We start from the raw sequence: 18,788 nt of genomic DNA, 5'->3' as shown, positions 1-18,788 counted from the left end.
GGCAGAGTATGTAACAGTGGGGTCCGTGCACCGGAATTAGGGGAGGTGGGAATGTTTTGTGTAGGGATGTTGGGAGCAGACGCCCATTTGTGCTGATGTCCATCTCTTGTCCTTCCTAGGGGGGAGCGGTTTGCATTTGGTCACCATTACTTCCGCCCGCACGAGACGCACCACTCCCCGTCACGCAGGTTCTATCGTAACGAGCTGTTCCGGGTGCCGCTGTACGAGATCATCCCGCTGGAAGCAGTCGTTGGGACCTGCTGTGTGTTGGACCTGTACACATACTGCAAAGGTGAGGGGGTTCAAGAGTGCCCCATAATCCTCTGCTTCATATCAAACCACATTGTACAGAATACCACCAATTGTATGTGCCTGAATACATGATCATTAATATAGATCAGTACAAATAAACTAGGACATCTAAAGAAAGGACGTGTCCAGAGCTCAAGCACAGACTAACTTTACTATCCTAATACCTCCCGAAAATGAGGGGGGGATGTAACGGAGTCACCCAGACGTGTGAGGTCCACAAGTTTCACTTACAAACTTTACATACAATGAGCTTCTCTGCATCTCTTTATAAAAATAACTACCCAGAACTATCTCTTTATAAAAAATAACTACCCAGAACTATCTCTTTATAAAAAATAACTACCCAGAACTATCCCTTTATAAAAAATAACTACCCAGAACTATCCCTTTATAAAAAATAACTACCCAGAACTATCCCTTTATAAAAATAACTACCCAGAACTATCCCTTTATAAAAATAACTACCCAGAACTATCCCTTTATAAAAAATAACTACCCAGAACTATCCCTTTATAAAAATAACTACCCAGAACTATCCCTTTATAAAAAATAACTACCCAGAACGTTTCACCAAATTAATACCGGATCTCCTACTTTGGAACTGGATAGGTCGTATTATTTCAGTCAAGATGAATATTCCTCCAAAACTGCTTCACTGTTTTCAGACACTTCCAGTTTTTATCCCGGCAAAATATCTAAGGGATTTACAGAATAAAATGATGCAATTTATTTGGGGTAACAAAAGACCTAGAGTGCCGAGATCGGTTATGCTCGCACCCAGAGAAAGAGGGGTCTGGCGGTTCCTGATATCAAGAAATATTATTTGGCAGTTCAATTGAGACAGGTGTTTTTTTTGGCCCGCTCGGGAAGATCAATTAAATAGATCTATAAAATCAGGGGCACTCCCGGCTCTTTTATGGAATAATAAGCCGACAAAGGGTCCACAATCAGACCTTTTTGACTCGGCAGTAATACAATTTTCTATTAAGATATGGAATAAGGCCAAAATCAATGATCAATTAGCTTCAGTTCCTCCAAGATGTACCCCTATTTTTGATAACCCGAATTTTGGCCCGGGCTGGTTCACAGGTGTTTTTGACCTATGGAAGGCTAATGATATTAGAGATGTGGGAGATATGCTTTTGAAAGGTAACTTACTAAACTTTAAAGATTTTTTGTCAAAGATACTCCCTCACGGGAGAGGAGATGTTCAGCTTTCTGCAGGTATCCCACAAGCTTAGGCAGCTATCCCCAGCTGGGTCATTCCCAGAGTGCACAGTGTCCGAAGAATTATGTTGGAATAGAAATTACCAGTGGGGACTTATTTCAACTATTTATCAACTTCTTAGCTCTCGTGAATTCAAAGCCCCCTATATACATCGATATATGGTTCAATGGGCCTACGATTTTCAGGTGGAGATCCCCTGGGAGGACTGGCAAACTATTTGGATCAATGCAACTAATACATCGCTATGCACAATATCCAAAGAAAATATTTACAAAGTTATTTTGAGGTGGTATCCGACGCCCCAGAGGTTGAGGCAGATTTACCCAGACACAACGAATCTCTGTTGGAGGGGTTGTGGAGGTGTTGGAGATATGGTCCATATTTGGTGGCTCTGTCCCAAAATACAGAGGTTCTGGGGAGTAGTGCAGAATTTAGTGCGAGAGATTTTCGGTATAAGGATCCCCCTAGACCCAATTCTAATGGTCCTGGGTAAACCGCTAGACAACTTATACGAAAATGAATCTAAATTATTGCTGCATATCCTCACCGCGGCTAGAAGCGCGATCGCCGGGGCCTGGAAAAAGCCTCAGCCCCCCTCCAGGAGAGAGATTATTCTGAGAGTAAAAGAGGTGCAATCTATGGAAAGACTAACAGTGTTGGTTAGACATAATTCAAGAACATTTCAGAAGGTTTGGGAACCGTGGAACTCTGGGGGGACTAGATGACCAGCTTAGTCACAGTGCAACGAGGGCGGCATGTTCTCTCTGTTATTTTCTAGAGATGGGAATTCTATATGATATTTGGAGTGGGGATTGCTCGGCGCCGATATATTATTGGATTTGATGTATTACAGGACTTTTGTTTTCTCTATGACACTGATGTTAAATAGATTGTACCCCCTCCCCCTTTTTTTTTCTATTTCTGTTGCCCTTCCCTTATGTTTTTTTCAAATATTCAAAATAAAAAATAAGTAACAAAAAAATAAAATAAAAAGAGCTTCTCTGCTGGTCCATTGAATGGTGTCACAACCTGGCAAATGACCTTGCGTTCTATAGGAGAAGTACGAATATTACAGCGCTATACTATAATATAGGAATGGTGTAGTGGTTAATGGTGACTATATCACTCTAGACCACATGTAGCTGCACTCCAGGTGAAATAAGGTGTTAAAGGTTTATTTATTGGGTTTGGGCTAAATGTGCGGACAGAAATCCAGTCCCTAATACATGGAGTGTACATCACAGAAAGAGTTCAGAGGTGCTCGGTACTCTGAAACGTGACGACACATACTGTAGGTAGTTGGTTGGCTTTATTCTGTACACTTTGTTTTAATGGAACTTCCGATGGTTTGTAGTGAGAATTGGCAGAAGAGCAGCATTGAAACCCACAGGTCAACGACTGAATGAGTTCACAGACATCTGTAGGAAGGAAACCACTGCACGCGGCACTGCTGATGTCGCTTGTGTTTATATACATACCGCAGTCACAATGGTGACCGTACAACATTGGGCATGGGACAGCAAGCAGTGCGTCTTTATCCCCCTCTATCTGACCAGCTCCGCTTCCAGGGGACCCCTTCAGTCCTTCAGAACCCTGGTGGCAGCTCTCCCCAAGCCCAAAATATTTATGGCAAAATCTCGCAAATTGCCCGATGTATCTGTACTCCGAAATCCTAACGGAAGCAGGCAATCTAACCCAAAGAGGAGCGTCCCAGGATTGTTAATCAGATACAGGCGGTCTTGGTTATAATTACATTACAGCCGATTTTAATCAGTGCTGTGCAGTATATGAGGGGATATCTCTGTTGTACAAACCGCTCCAGCTTCTGTGCAAAGCGAAGAACCAGACAGAATGGCTTATTAGATTTCCTTGAATGGTGCTTTGGCTTTGCACTTCTGTTCATGCTACAGGTTAGTGTAGTGAGGGGTCTTATGAGGATCGGAAGCTGAAGAGAAGAAACGTGATGTGCACACGTGTGCCGATTGTGTGTAATGTACCATGTCTCTTGTAGGGAGGCCAAAGGGAGATAAAGAGCAGGACGTTTATATCTGCGACTACCGTCTGGATAAATCCGCACACCTCTTCTACAAAATGCATCGCAACCGCTTCCCCGTGTGCACCAAAAGCTACGCCTTCCATCACTTCTCTGCCAAGCTGACACCAAAGAGGAACTTTCAGGTAATGCAGCCTGCGCGGTATATAGGGCAGTGTGAAACCCATGTGTTATGCCGGGAGCAGCCTGCGCGGTATATAGGGCAGCGTGAGACCCGTGTGTTATGCCGGGAGAAGCCTGCATGGCAGGTAATGCAGCGTGAGACCCGTGTGTTATGCCGGGAGCAGTCTACATGGCAGGTAATGCAGCGTGAGACCCGTGTATTATGCCGAGAGAAGCCTGCGAGGCAGATATTGCAGCGTGAGACCCGGGTGTTATGCCGAGAGCAGCCTGCGTGGCAGATATTGCAGCGTGAGACCCGTGTATTATGCCGAGAGAAGCCTGCGAGGCAGATATTGCAGCGTGAGACCCAGGTGTTATGCCGAGAGCAGCCTGCGTGGCAGATATTGCAGCGTGAGACCCGGGTGTTATACAGGGAGCAGCCTGCATGGCAGATAATGCAGTGTGAGACCCGTGTGTTATACCGGGAGAAGCCTGCGTGGCAGATATTGCAGCGTGAGACCCGGGTGTTATACAGGGAGCAGCCTGCGTGGCAGATATTGAGACCTGTTGAGTGATAAAAGACCTTTCTCCGCATGTTCCTGATCTCTGCGGGTTTTGATCCGTCACCCTTTTCATGGAACAGTAGGTGGAGGTTTGCACAGATACGTTTGGTCCATGAGACGCTCCCCATCCTTATCTTGATCTCTCTTTGCAGCCTCATTACGTACCAGATAACTACAAGAGGAACGGGGGCAGGTGAGTCTGCGCCATGCTTCCTCACATCCTGCTGACCTTCTGCCAGGGACCCCATGTGCCATCCTGTGTATAGGGGTCCGTAAGGGCACTGTCACCAGGTGACATCTCAGGCCTCCTCACCATAGTCTTAAAAAAAAAAAAACCCTCTCCTTCTCGTCCAACGTTTGTTATCTGCAGTGAAATAATATTCTAAATTCTGTCCCTGATCTCGGGTCCCGGAGTCCCCGAAATCTGCAAGGAGTCTAAACTGCACATTATATCTGGGTTTTATTATTTGAGAAGCAGCTGAACATAAAAGTCTGAAACCCGTATTAGAATTGGCAGAGAAGGTGTTTCATGGCTGAGTGCTTCCATTCTCAGTGGTTCCTCTCTCCTTTAACCCCTTGCAGATCATCGTGGAAATCAGAGCGTCCCAAACCCCCCAATAAAGGCCTGTCCCCAGAAGAAGACATGCTGCCTTTAATGGACGAGTTGGTTGGGAGTCAGGATGTTGCCCCCAGTGAAATGCCGGCTCCTGAGGCGGAGCCAGTGCCCGTACCCCTAGAGAGGAGAGCAGAGGAGAGCAGCACCAGCCTCCCCCCTTGTATGTGCTCCCCCCAAGAGAGGCGGCTGGCACAGAGAGACAAACTCAACCAGATCCTGCTCAGACTGCTGGACAAGATCCCAGGAAAAACCGGTGAGAGGCACCTCACAGGCTCAACATGGCAGACCTGGCAAAGGCCCAGCTACAGAAGCTAGTTCTGTTATTTCTAATGGGGAGGCACTGCACCATTATAGTATTCAGCATGTTCATTCAGCCGATTATTATTCCTCTTCTGTAGTCACTGAATAATGTCTGATATTCTACTATTGTTATAGATTTTGTTTTCTTTCCCTCTCTCCCTGCTATTTCTCCCTCTCTCCTTTCCATCCTCTCTCTCCCCTCCCAGCTATCGACGTGACGTATCTCCTTGAGGAAGGCCCGTGTAGGAAGCTGCGCAGACGTACTCTGACGCTACCGTTGTGCATTTTCAGGAAGTGAGGGACAGGTGATGCTATGATGTGGGGAGACTGCAAGTCTGGGGCCCCTAGAGAAGGGACGGGCGGAGCAATCCAAGGACAGTCCACCCTCATGTACAAACAGCACTTACACGTGTGGGCGAGCGAGGGGGCACCGCTCCTGTGCTGGCATGTGGTCACGCACTTTTATGTCACCATTCCTCTTCTCCATGGTTCATCATTTCTCTTCACATTTCCTTTTGCGCTGGATCTGCACGGGGTGCGAGTAAAGAGAAGGGAATTAGTACTGCTGCTATCAGGTGGGAGCTGAGGGGTAGATGAATCCCTTACAGCAGTGGCACATGGTCCTTCCGAGGGGACTGTGTCGGTGCTCCCCAAGTTCCCCTGCACTGTGTGCTACAGGTCATAGTGCTGCGGAGGAATAAGGTCTATACAGCAGAACCAAGCACAGAGCATCTGCTGATTCACACAGGTCCATACACCGAGTCTAAAAGAGTACTGAGCAGGCCCGGTGCATGTAATAAACACCGCAGCAGCATGTCTCGGTGCTCTGCTCAGGTCTAACGGTAAATCCTCCCACAAAACGTTTCACGCGCAGACTGTGAATGTCACCTCTGTTTGTTCTTTCAAACTCTGTTTCCTCTTATTCTTTTCTGGGCACCACACGAGCCATATATACCAGGAAACCCCATCCTAGCTCACCGCACGGGCCATATATACCCAGGAAACCCATCCTAGCTCACCACACGGGCCATATATACCCAGGAAACCCATCCTAGCTCACCACACGAGCCATATATACCAGGAAACCCATCCTAGCTCACCACACGGGCCATATATACCCAGGAAACCCATCCTAGCTCACCACACGGGCCATATATACCCAGGAAACCCATCCTAGCTCATTACACGGGCCATATATACACAGGAAACCCATCCTAGCTCACCACACAGGCCATATATACCCAGGAAACCCCATCCTAGCTCACCACACGGGCCATATATACCCAGGAAACCCATCCTAGCTCATCACACGGGCCATATATACCCAGGAAAACCCACCCTAGCTCACCACACGGGCCATATATAGCCAGGAACCAATCCTAGATCATCACACGGGCCATATATACCTAGGAACCCCATCCTAGCTCATCACACGGGCCATATATACCCAGGAACCCGATCCTAGCTCACCACACAGGCTATATATACCCAGGAAAACCCATCCTAGCTCACCACACGGGCCATATATAGCCAGGAACCCATCCTAGCTTACCACACGGGACATATATACCCAGGAAACCCATCCTAGCTCACCACACGGGCCATATATACCCAGGAAACCCATCCTAGCTCACCACACGGGCCATATATACCCAGGAAACCCATCCTAGCTCACCACACGGGCCATATATACCCGGGAAACCCATCATAGCTCACCACACGGGCCATATATACCCAGGAAACCCATCCTAGCTCATTACACGAGCCATATATACCCAGGAAACCCATCCTAGCTCATCACACGGGCCATATATACCCAGGAAACCCATCCTAGCTCATCACACGGGCCATATATACACAGGAAACCCATCCTAGCTCACCACACGGGCCATATATACCCGGAAAACCCATCATAGCTCACCACACGGGCCATATATACCCAGGAAACCCATCCTAGCTCACCACACGGGCCATATATACCCAGGAAACCCATCCTAGCTCACCACACGGGCCATATATACCCAGGAAACCCATCCTAGCTCATTACACGAGCCATATATACCCAGGAAACCCATCCTAGCTCATCACACGGGCCATATATACCCAGGAAACCCATCCTAGCTCATCACACGGGCCATATATACACAGGAAACCCATCCTAGCTCACCACACAGGCCATATATACCCAGGAAACCCCATCCTAGCTCACCACACGGGCCATATATACCCAGGAAACCCATCCTAGCTCATCACACGGGCCATATATACCCAGGAAAACCCACCCTAGCTCATCACACGGGCCATATATACCTAGGAACCAATCCTAGCTCATCACACGGGCCATATATACCTAGGAACCCCATCCTAGCTCATCACACGGGCCATATATACCCAGGAACCCGATCCTAGCTCACCACACAGGCCATATATACCCAGGAAAACCCATCCCAGCTCACCACAAGGGCCATATATAGCCAGGAACCCATCCTAGCTCATCACACAGGCCATATATACCTAGGAACCCCATACTAGCTCACCACACGGGCCATATATACCCAGGAAACCCATCCTAGCTCACCACACGGGCCATATATACCCAGGAAAACCCCCATCCTAGCTCACCACACGGGACATATATACCCAGGAAAACCCATCCTAGCTCATCACACGGGACATATATACCCAGAAAACCCATCCTAGCTCACCACACAGGCCATATATACCCAGGAAACCCATCCTAGCTCATCACACGGGCCATATATACCCAGGAACCCGATCCTAGCTCACCACACAGGCCATATATACCCAGGAAAACCCATCCCAGCTCACCACACGGGCCATATATAGCCAGGAACCCATCCTAGCTCATCACACGGGCCATATATACCTAGGAACCTCATCCTAGCTCACCACACGGGCCATATATACCCAGGAAACCCATCCTAGCTCACCACACAGGACATATACCCAGGAAAACCCCCATCCTAGCTCATTACACGGGACATATATACCCAGGAAAACCCATCCTAGCTCATCACACGGGACATATATACCCAGAAAACCCATCCTAGCTCATCACACGGGCCATATATACCCAGGAAACCCCCATCCTAGCTCACCACACGAGACCGTCAAACAGTATTCAGAGTAACAGAGTACTTGTATTCAGTACAAAGTATCAATGAAAAAACAAACTCTGTGACTTGTGTATGGTATAATGTGTGTTCAGCTTGCAGGAGATAATGGCTATCTGCTCAGAAGCCCCCCTTGGTCCATGCTGTGCCCCCGCATGCCGTCTTGTGATCCGCTGGCCCCTCCCTGCTCAGTTCTTGGTTGGGGATCCTCTCCTTTTGCTGCGCCTGAAAGTGTGTATTATACACAACTGGGTCAAACCCAGAGGGCCGTCTGTGGGAGGCGTAACCGAGGAGACCCACAGCCCCCAATAACTCCCCACTGCCCAGGTGGAGGGAGATCGGAGGAGTTGCAAAAATAAAGCATAGCTTCTGGGTTTGTTTTTTAATATGTATGTTATACAGTCCGGTTTGAATGTCCTTATAAAAGGAAGACAGATTGTTTTTAATAATGTGCCAAGTTATATGCGTGTGTGTATGTATATATGTATATATATATATACACGCACACAGACACACACACACATACATATATATATATATGTGTGTGTGTGTGCGTGTGTATACACATACATAAATAAATATATTTGCTGCGTGGATGTAAAGCAATACAATTCTTACATGTTCATTCTTACACGGGCCATGTTTGTCCTGATGTATAATTATCTGTTCTGATTATTATTTTATTCACTAGTGGAACTCGTCATTCCCTTAACCCCTTCCCTGCCAGCGGGGCAGCAATCCATTGGCTTTGCCACCCTTTCTGGCAGCTGAGGGGTTAACTTGTTACTTCTTGATTTGAGAGAAAGAAAGAGAACAAAAAAAAAAGAAGAAGAAAACAAGAGGAAAAAAACCCTTTGAGAAAAAAAATATTTTATTAAAAAAACAGAAAAGAAATTTGTTTGGAATATTTTCTTACTGTAGCGCTCGTGTAGTGTGGTTATCGTGAGTATTAAATACTCGTGCGCGTTTGTTCGGGGCAGACTGCATACCGCACTCACTGTCTTTTGTTTTTTAGTCATTTTCAGAAAAAAAAAGGGATTAAGGAATTAATTACAGTAAATGACAGAAAAATCTAATTATTGTAAACTGTTGTGTAACACTAACAGGGTCATTAAAATGGCAGCCGGGGCGCAGCTTTCTGTGGCAATATTGATAGCACAGGTGTTCTGCAGAATATCTCGCCTCTGAGATCTGCCTCCTCCTGTTATTCAATGAAATCCTAAATGTACCCTGAAACGGATAAATCTACCCGGAAACGGATAAATCTACCCGGAAACGGATAAATCTACCCGGAAACGGATACATCTACCCGGAAACGGATACATCTACCCGGCAACGGATACATCTACCCTGAAACGGATACATCTACCCTGAAACGGATAAATCTATCCTAAAATGGAGCCCACAAAGTTGAGACTCGCTCTCCGGGGCGTCAAATTGAGGAGTCAGAAACTAAAAACAATTTGTAGACAATCAAAGGATTTGAAGAGAGCAATGATATCATAAATATATATATTTTTGTGTGTGCCTGTGTTTGATTTCTTTGTTTTGTTCGTTTCCCCTCCTGGTGTAGAAATGTAATTCCCTTTTTTTGCAGTTGTTTTATAATAATAATTGAAAAAGAAAGTTTATCACAAGGTTTTTAAAACAATATAAAGCACTACAGAGTAGCGTAGTCTCCGACCTGCCAGTCTGCATGGATGGTGTAGGTTATGTAATTGCTGAAAATAAATGCTGCTAATATATTTCATTTTTACAAGGAAAAAAAGATGCATAATAAATAGATCATTGTTTTGATGTTAATCTTTGTAAATGATGTATTACCGATTTTAACATTGGATGTAATGCTTGGATCTCAGATCTTGAGAGTCTAGTATTAAATGGAAAAAATACAATTTTTTCCTATTTCTGCGTTGTTATTGTTTGTTTTTCTTTGCATGTCGTGTTCATTTGGTAATGAAGAGATCTTTGTATAACCCCATATGCTTTCTGTTCATGTAATAAACCTGCAGCAAAGGAGGGTAGTACACACACGCAATCAACTGTTATAGAGGTGGGGTACTTAGCTGCCGGTGCACTTGCTTCAGGGAGAGCCAAGGGTCCCAAGGTAAGTAGTCAGGAAGAAGAATGCAGGCTCACAGTCTTAATCTTCATCAAATTCATTGTGCCAGTGCAAACAACGTTTCGGCAGGACAAGCCCTCCTCACCTTGGAAAGGGTAGCTCTGTCCTGCCGAAACGTTGGTTTCACTGGCACAATCCATTTGATGAAGATTAAGACCACGCGCCTGCATCCTCCTTCCTTTAATAAACCTGTCGCAGACTGGAAGGGCCCATTTACCTGTTGCATTGTTTGGCCTGGATTTAGTCATGAAAGGTGAAAACAGAGCAGAAATATCCATCCCTCCATGGCTGGAGCACCAGATACCAGCCCTTTCTCATAGAAACCTCCGTCCTTTAGATCTTCTTTTCAGTGTGATCTTATCTTTGGGAGATCTGCAAATTTCTTATTTTTCACACTTTTTAAGCACTTTTGTATTTATCAAACATGTATGTATATATTTATATAGCGCCATTAATGTACATAGCGCGTCACAGCAGTAATACACGTGACAATCATATAAATAAGATATAAATAACACATAACACATAAAGGGAAGAAGTGCTTCAGACCAGTGGCGTTGCTAGACGTGCAGGCCCCCAGGCAAAAAACATTTCAGGGACCCCTCCTCTTGCTCTCCTCTCTCTTTGCTCTCTATTCTCTCTCTCTTTTCTCTCTGCTCTCTCTCTCGTCTTTCTTTTTCCTCTTATGTATTTCTTGTACTTCATTTTGTCTGTCTCTTCCTTCCTGTATCCTTTCTCTTTCATGTCTGTTTTTTACCCCTGTAATTTAACCCTTCCCTCCCTCTCACCTTTCCCAGTCTGTCTCTCAGGCTGCAGCCCTGCCCACTGACCGAGGACCTACCCCTCCCTCTCACCTATCTCAGGCTGCAGCCCTGCCCCTTCCCTCTCACCTTTCCCAGCCTGTCTCTCATCAAGCCCTGCCCACTGACAGAGGCTCCACCCTTTCCCTCCCTCTCACCTTTCCCAGCCTGTCTCTCAGGCGCAGCCCTGCCCACTGACTGAGGCCCCACCCCTTCCCTCTCACCTTTCCCAGCCTGTCTCTCATCCAGCCCCGCCCACTGACTGAGGCCCCACCCCTACCCTCCCTCACCTTTGCCTCCCTCTCACCTTTCCCAACCTGTCTCTCAGGCTGCAGCCCCGCCCACTGACCCAGGCCCCCCCTACCTCTCACCGTTCCCAGCCTGTCTCTCAGACTGCAGCTTCAGCCCCGCCCCTCCCCTCCCTCTCACCTTTCCCAGTCTGTCTCTCAGACTGCAGCTCTAGCCCCGCCCCTTCCCTCCCTCTCACCTTTCCCTCCCTCTCACCATTCCCAACCTGTCTCAGGCTGCAGCTCCAGCCCTGCCCACTGACAGGCCCGCCCCTTCCCTCCCTCTCACCTTTCCCTCCCTCTCACCTTTCCCAGCCTGTCTCTCAGACTGCAGCTCTAGCCCCGCCCCTTCCCTCCCTCTCACCTTTCCCTCCCTCTCACCTTTCCCAACCTGTGTCAGGCTGCAGCCCATCCACTGACCGAGGCCCCGCCCCTTCCCCTCACCTTTCCCAGCCTGTCAGGCTGCAGCCCCACCCACTGACCGAGGCCCCTCACCTTTCCCAACCTGTCAGGCTGCAGCCCCACCCACTGACCGAGGCCCCGCCCCTTCCCCTCCCCTTTCCCAACCTGTCAGGCTGCAGCCCCACCCCTTCCCCTCTCTCACCTTTCCCAGCCTGTCTCTGAGGTCGCAGCCCCGCCCCCTGACCCAGGCCCAGGGTTGCCACCTCTCCGGGTTTGACGCGCTTACCTCCGGGTTACGGGTTTATCCCGTCCATCTCCGGGTGGCGGGGTGCGTCGGTGGCGTCTCTGACATTCTCCGGTATTCTTCTGCAATTCCTCCTCCAACTGCAGTGAACATGGCTGCGCGGTGTCATTTGACGCCGCGTTGTCATGGTAACGGGACGCTCCGTGATGTCATTACGCCGTGCAGCCATGTTCACTGCAGTTGGAGGGGGAATTGCAGCAGGATTCCGGGAGACAGCCGCAGCACGCCGCCAAGTGAGTGAATTTCTTTTTTTACATTTTCTCCGGGTTGGCCTTCAGTAGAAGATGGTGACCCTGCCCCGCTGCAGAGGAAGGGATTTCCCTTGCTGCATCTCAGGCGCCGCAATATGCCGCTGACAGGGGCGAGACGGGCCCCGGGCTATAGCTCCGCCCCTGCTTCAGACATAAAAGTAACATTTAGCAAAAGGAGTCCAGTCTAATGTGTTGGTAGGAAGAACGCACAGAGACAGTAGGAGGGTGTTCTGGTAAGTGCGTCTGCAGGGGCCACGCTTTATGTATGAGGTGAATAAAGTGCGCAGCTACAATCAACCAAGTGTATATTGTGATAATAAAGTGATGATAATAAAAAATGTATATATTACGTGACCTTGTGAACACTGAAATAGGAGCGTCTGCAGCCGTGGAAACGGGTGGCTCAAAACACCCCCTGAAGCTAGACAGAAAACACAAAAACACAGCGCACAACGCGCATAGTGCATTAAAAGAAATATTATTCAGATTACACAGTACAGGTGAGTATTATGCGTACATCAAAGAGGAAAAAAAACAGCATGTCGGGGGTTAATGTTACCCATGCGCCAACCGGATCTCCAAGCAGGATATCGTCAGATGTTATACAGCTGGATTCCTCTGGGTCTTTCAATCCATGAACAATGTCAGCAGTTTCCTCAATAATCCTACTAGTGTGGGTGGAAGTCCCAGCAGACTCGTTGTTAACGAAGGTGAGGATTCCGTTGGTGAGAATGGTCACTCACAGTGGTTTGCTGCTGTGTTCAATATCAATACATATATATATATTTCTGTCCATTTTTATAATTATATATTTTAGACTTTCGTGCCTTTTTTTCAAAATTCAAAAAACTTTCATTCCAATTTTTATATGTATTTTTATTTAAAAGTGTTTTTCATTTAAGTTCATTTTTTGTTTAAACTATGTTTTTAACCTCCTTTTTCTGTAACTTTCTAGCTATTCCCATTTAGCACATTGAATATGCTATTTAGGGTATTTATTTAATATTTTTGGCTTTAATAAAGAATGTATGTTGAGATTGTTGCTTGATACGGCACTGTGTAAGGTTATGGTGTTATTGACTCCTCCCCGCTCCTCCTGGATTGGCTGGAGGACTCGAGCCGCGGGCCAATAAGGTTTGAGCGTGGGGTATTTCAATGCCTTACGAACTAGTACATGTTATTCCCTGATGAAGAAACCTTATGGTTTCGAAACACGTTGGAAAGAACTTTTGATGTGATATCTCAGTTGGACATTTCATCCTACTTTATTGCTGGTTCGATTCCCCTACTGGTAAGAAAATCGCGACGTGTGTTGCGGTGTCGCCGCAGAGTGACGTCATAGATCTGGAGACGGAGAATCGGAGGGCTGCAAGTGTGCAGTAAACCACTGTGAGTGACCATTCTCACCAACGGAATCCTCACCTTCGTTAACAACGAGTCTGCTGGGACTTCCACCCACACTAGTAGGATTATTGAGGAAACTGCTGACATTGTTCATGGATTGAAAGACCCAGAGGAATCCAGCTGTATAAGATCTGACGATATCCTGCTTAGAGATCCGGTTGGCGCATGGGTAACATTAACCCCCGACATGCTGTTTTTTTCCTCTTTGATGTACGCATAATACTCACCTGTACTGTGTAATCTGAATAATATTTATTTTAATGCACTATGAGCGTTGTACGCTGTGTTTTTGTGTTTTATGTATGAGGTTTAATTATCAGCCATGGAGCTACTCATATGCTTCCTTAAGCAGGTGTGTTTTAAGGTGGGTCTTAAAGGTGGATAGAGAGGGTGCTAGTCGGGTATTGAGGGGAAGAGCATTCCAGAGGTGTGGGGCAGTCAGAAAGGTTTAAGGCGGGAGAGGGCTTTAGATACAAAAGGAGTAGACAGAAGACATCCTTGAGTAGAACGCAAGAGTCGGGATGGTGCATAGCGAGAAATTAGGGCTGAGATGTAAGGAGGGGCAGAAGAGTGTAAAGCTTTAAAAGTGAGGAGGAGAATTGTGTGTGTTTGGAACGAGATTTAATAGGAAGCCAGGAGAGTGATTTCAGCAGGGAGGGGGGGGGGGAGGCGCTGAGACAGAATTAGGAAAGAGTAGAGTGATTCTGGCAGCAGCGTTTAGGATAGATTGTAGGGAAGACAGGTGAGAGACAGGAAGGCCGGACAGCAGGAGGTTACAGTAATCGAGACGGGAGAGAATGAGGGTCTGAGTCAGAGTTTTAGCAGTCGAGTAACAGAGGAAAGGGTGAATCTTTGTTATATATGAAAAAAACCGACACGTTTTAACTACTTTTGCATGTGAGAGAGGATATCTTTATTGTTGAAGTTAAGATATTTCTTCCAGTGGAAACCTCCATCCAATATGATGTAAAAATGACCACACAGCGTCACCCTGTCCGCAGCCTTAATGTGAAACTGTCCTGAGTGTGGGGGAAAGTGTCTTAAATGTGTGTTATGTGAGAAGTTGTCCCTAAAGGGTTGCGTGGGAAGGGGGCCCCACGTGGATTGCGTGGGAGAGGGCACCGAGTGGGTTACGTGGGAAGCGGGCACCGCGTGGATTGCGTGTGAGGGGGGCCCCGAGCGGGTTGCATGGAAAGGGGTCCCCGTGTGGGATGAGTGTGAAGGGGCCCCCAAGTGGGTTGTGTTGGAAGGTGTCCCAAGTGAGTTGCATGGGAAAAGGGACCTGTGGGTTGCGTGGGAAGGTGTCCCTGAGTGGGTGACATGGTAAAGTTTTACTGCGTGATTTGCGTGCAAAGGGGGCCCCGAGTGGGTGACGTAGGAAAGGGGCCCCGAGTGGGTGACGTAGGAAAGGGGCCCCGAGTGGGTGACGTAGGAAAGGGGCCCCGAGTGTGTTGCATGGGAAGGTGTCCTCGAGTGGGTGATGGAGAAAAAGGGCACAAGTGGGTTGCGTGGGAAGATGTCCCAGAATGGGTTTGTGTGGGAAGGTGCTCCCAAGTGGGTGGTGTGGGGAGGAGCCCCCGAGTGGGTCGTGTGGGTGGGGGTGGGAAGGGGGTCCTGAGTGGGTGGCGTGGGAAGGGGTTCCCATGTGGGTGCATACTGCTGCCATCTCTATGTACCAGTGCTAATCTTTCTAATAAAACATTAAAAGCACAAATAAGTAGGAAAGGGGCTGCCTCTTCCTGGTGTCAGCACATTGTGTGAGTAGAAACAGAGTGGGCAGTAAAGATCAGGCGGCCATTTTAATAATACCATTAGATAATGGGGAGACAGCTTTCTTCTGTTTGTGTTTTGTGCAGTGCGCTGAGGTGCAACCTTTTGTCTGGCTTCTGTTTCTCTTAGAATAGCACAACCCTGTATCAGTGTGAGCGCTACGCAAGCGATCACTGAGCAGGGTTTGCATTGATACAACTTTCTGCAATGACTCGGACGTGTCTTTGTTATTGTACTCCGGACATGACTTCCTGTGGACTGGTTTTATACATGGTCCCTGTCACCTTCTGCAGCCTGTATTAATATTCTGGTCAGGATCTGCAGCTCTCTGGGTACTAGCAGTGCATGCTGGGACCTGCAGCTTTCTGGTTGCTCGCAGTGCACGCGGGGACCTGCAGCTCTCTGGGTACTAGCAGTGCATGCTGGGACCTGCAGCTTTCTGGATGCTCGCAGAGCATGCTGGGACCTGCAGCTTTCTGGGTACTAGCAGAGCACGCTGGGACCTGCAGCTTTCTGGGTACTAGCAGTGCATGCTGGGACCTGCAGCTTTCTGGATGCTCGCAGAGCATGCTGGGACCTGCAGCTTTCTGGATGCTCGCAGAGCATGCTGGGACCTGCAGCTTTCTGGGTACTAGCAGTGCACGCGGGACCTGCAGCTTTCTGGATGCTCGCAGAGCATGCTGGGACCTGCAGCTCTCTGGGTACTAGCAGTGCATGCTGGGACCTGCAGCTTTCTGGATGCTCGCAGAGCATGCTGGGACCTGCAGCTTTCTGGATGCTCGCAGAGCATGCTGGGACCTGCAGCTTTCTGGATGCTCGCAGAGCATGCTGGGACCTGCAGCTTTCTGGATGCTCGCAGAGCATGCTGGGACCTGCAGCTCTCTGGGTACTAGCAGTGCATGCTGGGACCTGCAGCTTTCTGGGTACTAGCAGAGCATGCTGGGACCTGCAGCTTTCTGGATGCTCGCAGTGCACGCTGGGACCTGCAGCTTTCTGGATGCTCGCAGAGCACGCTGGGACCTGCAGCTTTCTGGATGCTCGCAGAGCACGCTGGGACCTGCAGCTTTCTGGATGCTCGCAGAGCATGCTGGGACCTGCAGCTTTCTGGGTACTAGCAGTGCATGCTGGGACCTGCAGCTCTCTGGGTACTAGCAGTGCATGCTGGGACCTGCAGCTCTCTGGGTACTAGCAGAGCATGCTGGGACCTGCAGCTTTCTGGATGCTCGCAGAGCACGCTGGGACTCCAGTAAAAAACATGGTGTTATTTTTAATGCTGTTCTTTTGAATGATATTTAAATGCTCCTAAATGAGATTCGTCCGTTATCAACTAAATTCGTTAACTGTAACGCCGGGAAAAATAATGAAGTCATAGCTAACTCTGGCGTTCCGCCCACGCAGGCCCTGAAATGGGGGGACAGAGAGGCCCCTGACTTCTGTACTTGGCACAGTATGCTGCGTGTGGTGAGATGCCGGAGAATAAATCCCCCATGGAGCATAGATTAATTTGTCTGTCTCTGTCCCTCTCCGGAGTGAGATCCACTGCTACTGCATGGAGATGGATCCACTGCTACCGCACAGAGTGAGATCCACTGCTACCGCACGGAGACGGATCCACTGCTACCGCACGGCGTGAGATCCACTGCTACCGCACGGAGATGGATCCACTGCTACCGCACGGAGATGGATCCACTGCTACTGCACGGAGATGGATCCACTGCTACTGCATGGAGATGGATCCACTGCTACTGCACGGAGATGGATCCACTGCTACTGCACGGAGATGGATCCACTGCTACTGCATGGAGATGGATCCACTGCTACTGCATGGAGATGGATCCACTGCTACCGCACGGAGATGGATCCACTGCTACCGCATGGAGATGGATCCACTGCTACCGCACGGAGATGGATCCACTGCTACCGCACGGAGATGGATCCACTGCTACCGCACGGAGATGGATCCACTGCTACCGCACGTAGTGAGATCCACTGCTACCGCACAGAGTGAGATCCACTGCTACCGCACAGAGTGAGATCCACTGCTACCGCACGGAGTGAGATCCACTGCTACCGCACGGAGTGAGATCCACTGCTACCGCACGGAGACAGATCCACTGCTACCGCACAGAGTGAGATCCACTGCTACCGCACGGAGTGAGATCCACTGCTACCGCACGGAGACGGATCCACTGCTACCGCACGGAGATGGATCCACTGCTACCGCACGGAGTGAGATCCACTGCTACCGCACGGAGATGGATCCACTGCTACCGCACGGAGATGGTTCCACTGCTACCGCACGGAGTGAGATCCACTGCTACCGCACGGAGTGAGATCCACTGCTACCGCACGGAGATGGATCCACTGCTACCGCACGGAGATGGTTCCACTGCTACCGCACGGAGTGAGATCCACTGCTACCGCACGGAGTGAGATCCACTGCTACCGCACGGAGATGGATCCACTGCTACCGCACGGAGTGAGATCCACTGCTACCGCACGGAGTGAGATCCACTGCTACCGCACGGAGTGAGATCCACTGCTACCGCACAGAGTGAGATCCACTGCTACCGCACGGAGATGGATCCACTGCTACCGCACGGAGTGAGATCCACTGCTTCCGCACGGAGTGAGATCCACTGCTACCGCACGGAGTGAGATCCACTGCTACCGCACGGAGACGGATCCACTGCTACCGCACGGAGTGAGATCCACTGCTTCCGCACGGCCCCCTCCCTCCCACCCAAGTGTCCCTGGCCCCCTCCCACCCACCCAAGTGTCCCTGGCCCCCTCCCACCCACCCAAGTGTCCCTGGCCCCCTCCCACCCACCCAAGTGTCCCTGGCCCCCTCCCACCCACCCAAGTGTCCCTGGCCCCCTCCCACCCACCCAAGTGTCCCTGGCCCCCTCCCACCCACCCAAGTGTCCCTGGCCCCCTCCCTCCCACCCAAGTGTCTCTGGCCCCCTCCCACCCACCCGTGTCCCTTGCCCCCTCCCACCCAAGTGTCTCTGCCCCCCCCCCTCCAGTCACTCACATCCGTCGTTGCCTGTAATTCACTGTTTGTGTTTGTGTACATATAGGGGAGAGCGAGTGGCTGTGTGTGTGTATCAGTATCAGTGTATGTGTGTGTGTATCAGTGT

At 49.1% G+C, this 18,788-nt stretch overlaps 1 protein-coding gene across 5 annotated transcripts in view; it reads left to right on the top strand.

Moving 5' to 3' along the window:
• ASH1L (ASH1 like histone lysine methyltransferase) overlaps positions 1-10,219 on the top strand; it is a 130,646-nt gene extending 120,427 nt beyond the window's left edge. For 4 of the 5 annotated variants that reach the window (XM_075608141.1, XM_075608142.1, XM_075608145.1 and 1 more), the window contains 5 exons: positions 120-292; positions 3,552-3,718; positions 4,411-4,451; positions 4,841-5,127; positions 5,381-10,219. In XM_075608141.1, the coding sequence (XP_075464256.1) occupies positions 120-292; positions 3,552-3,718; positions 4,411-4,451; positions 4,841-5,127; positions 5,381-5,472 (760 nt within the window). In that variant the 3' untranslated portion in view covers positions 5,473-10,219. The remainder of the gene's footprint in view (positions 1-119; positions 293-3,551; positions 3,719-4,410; positions 4,452-4,840; positions 5,128-5,380) is intronic. The other variant, XM_075608144.1, reaches the window with a different exon arrangement.
• The last annotated feature ends 8,569 nt before the right edge of the window (positions 10,220-18,788 follow it).

The sequence above is a fragment of the Ascaphus truei genome, chromosome 7 (genome assembly GCF_040206685.1).
Source record: "Ascaphus truei isolate aAscTru1 chromosome 7, aAscTru1.hap1, whole genome shotgun sequence".
Classification (NCBI taxonomy): domain Eukaryota; kingdom Metazoa; phylum Chordata; class Amphibia; order Anura; family Ascaphidae; genus Ascaphus; species Ascaphus truei.
This window is presented reverse-complemented; position numbering and strand designations above follow the sequence as displayed.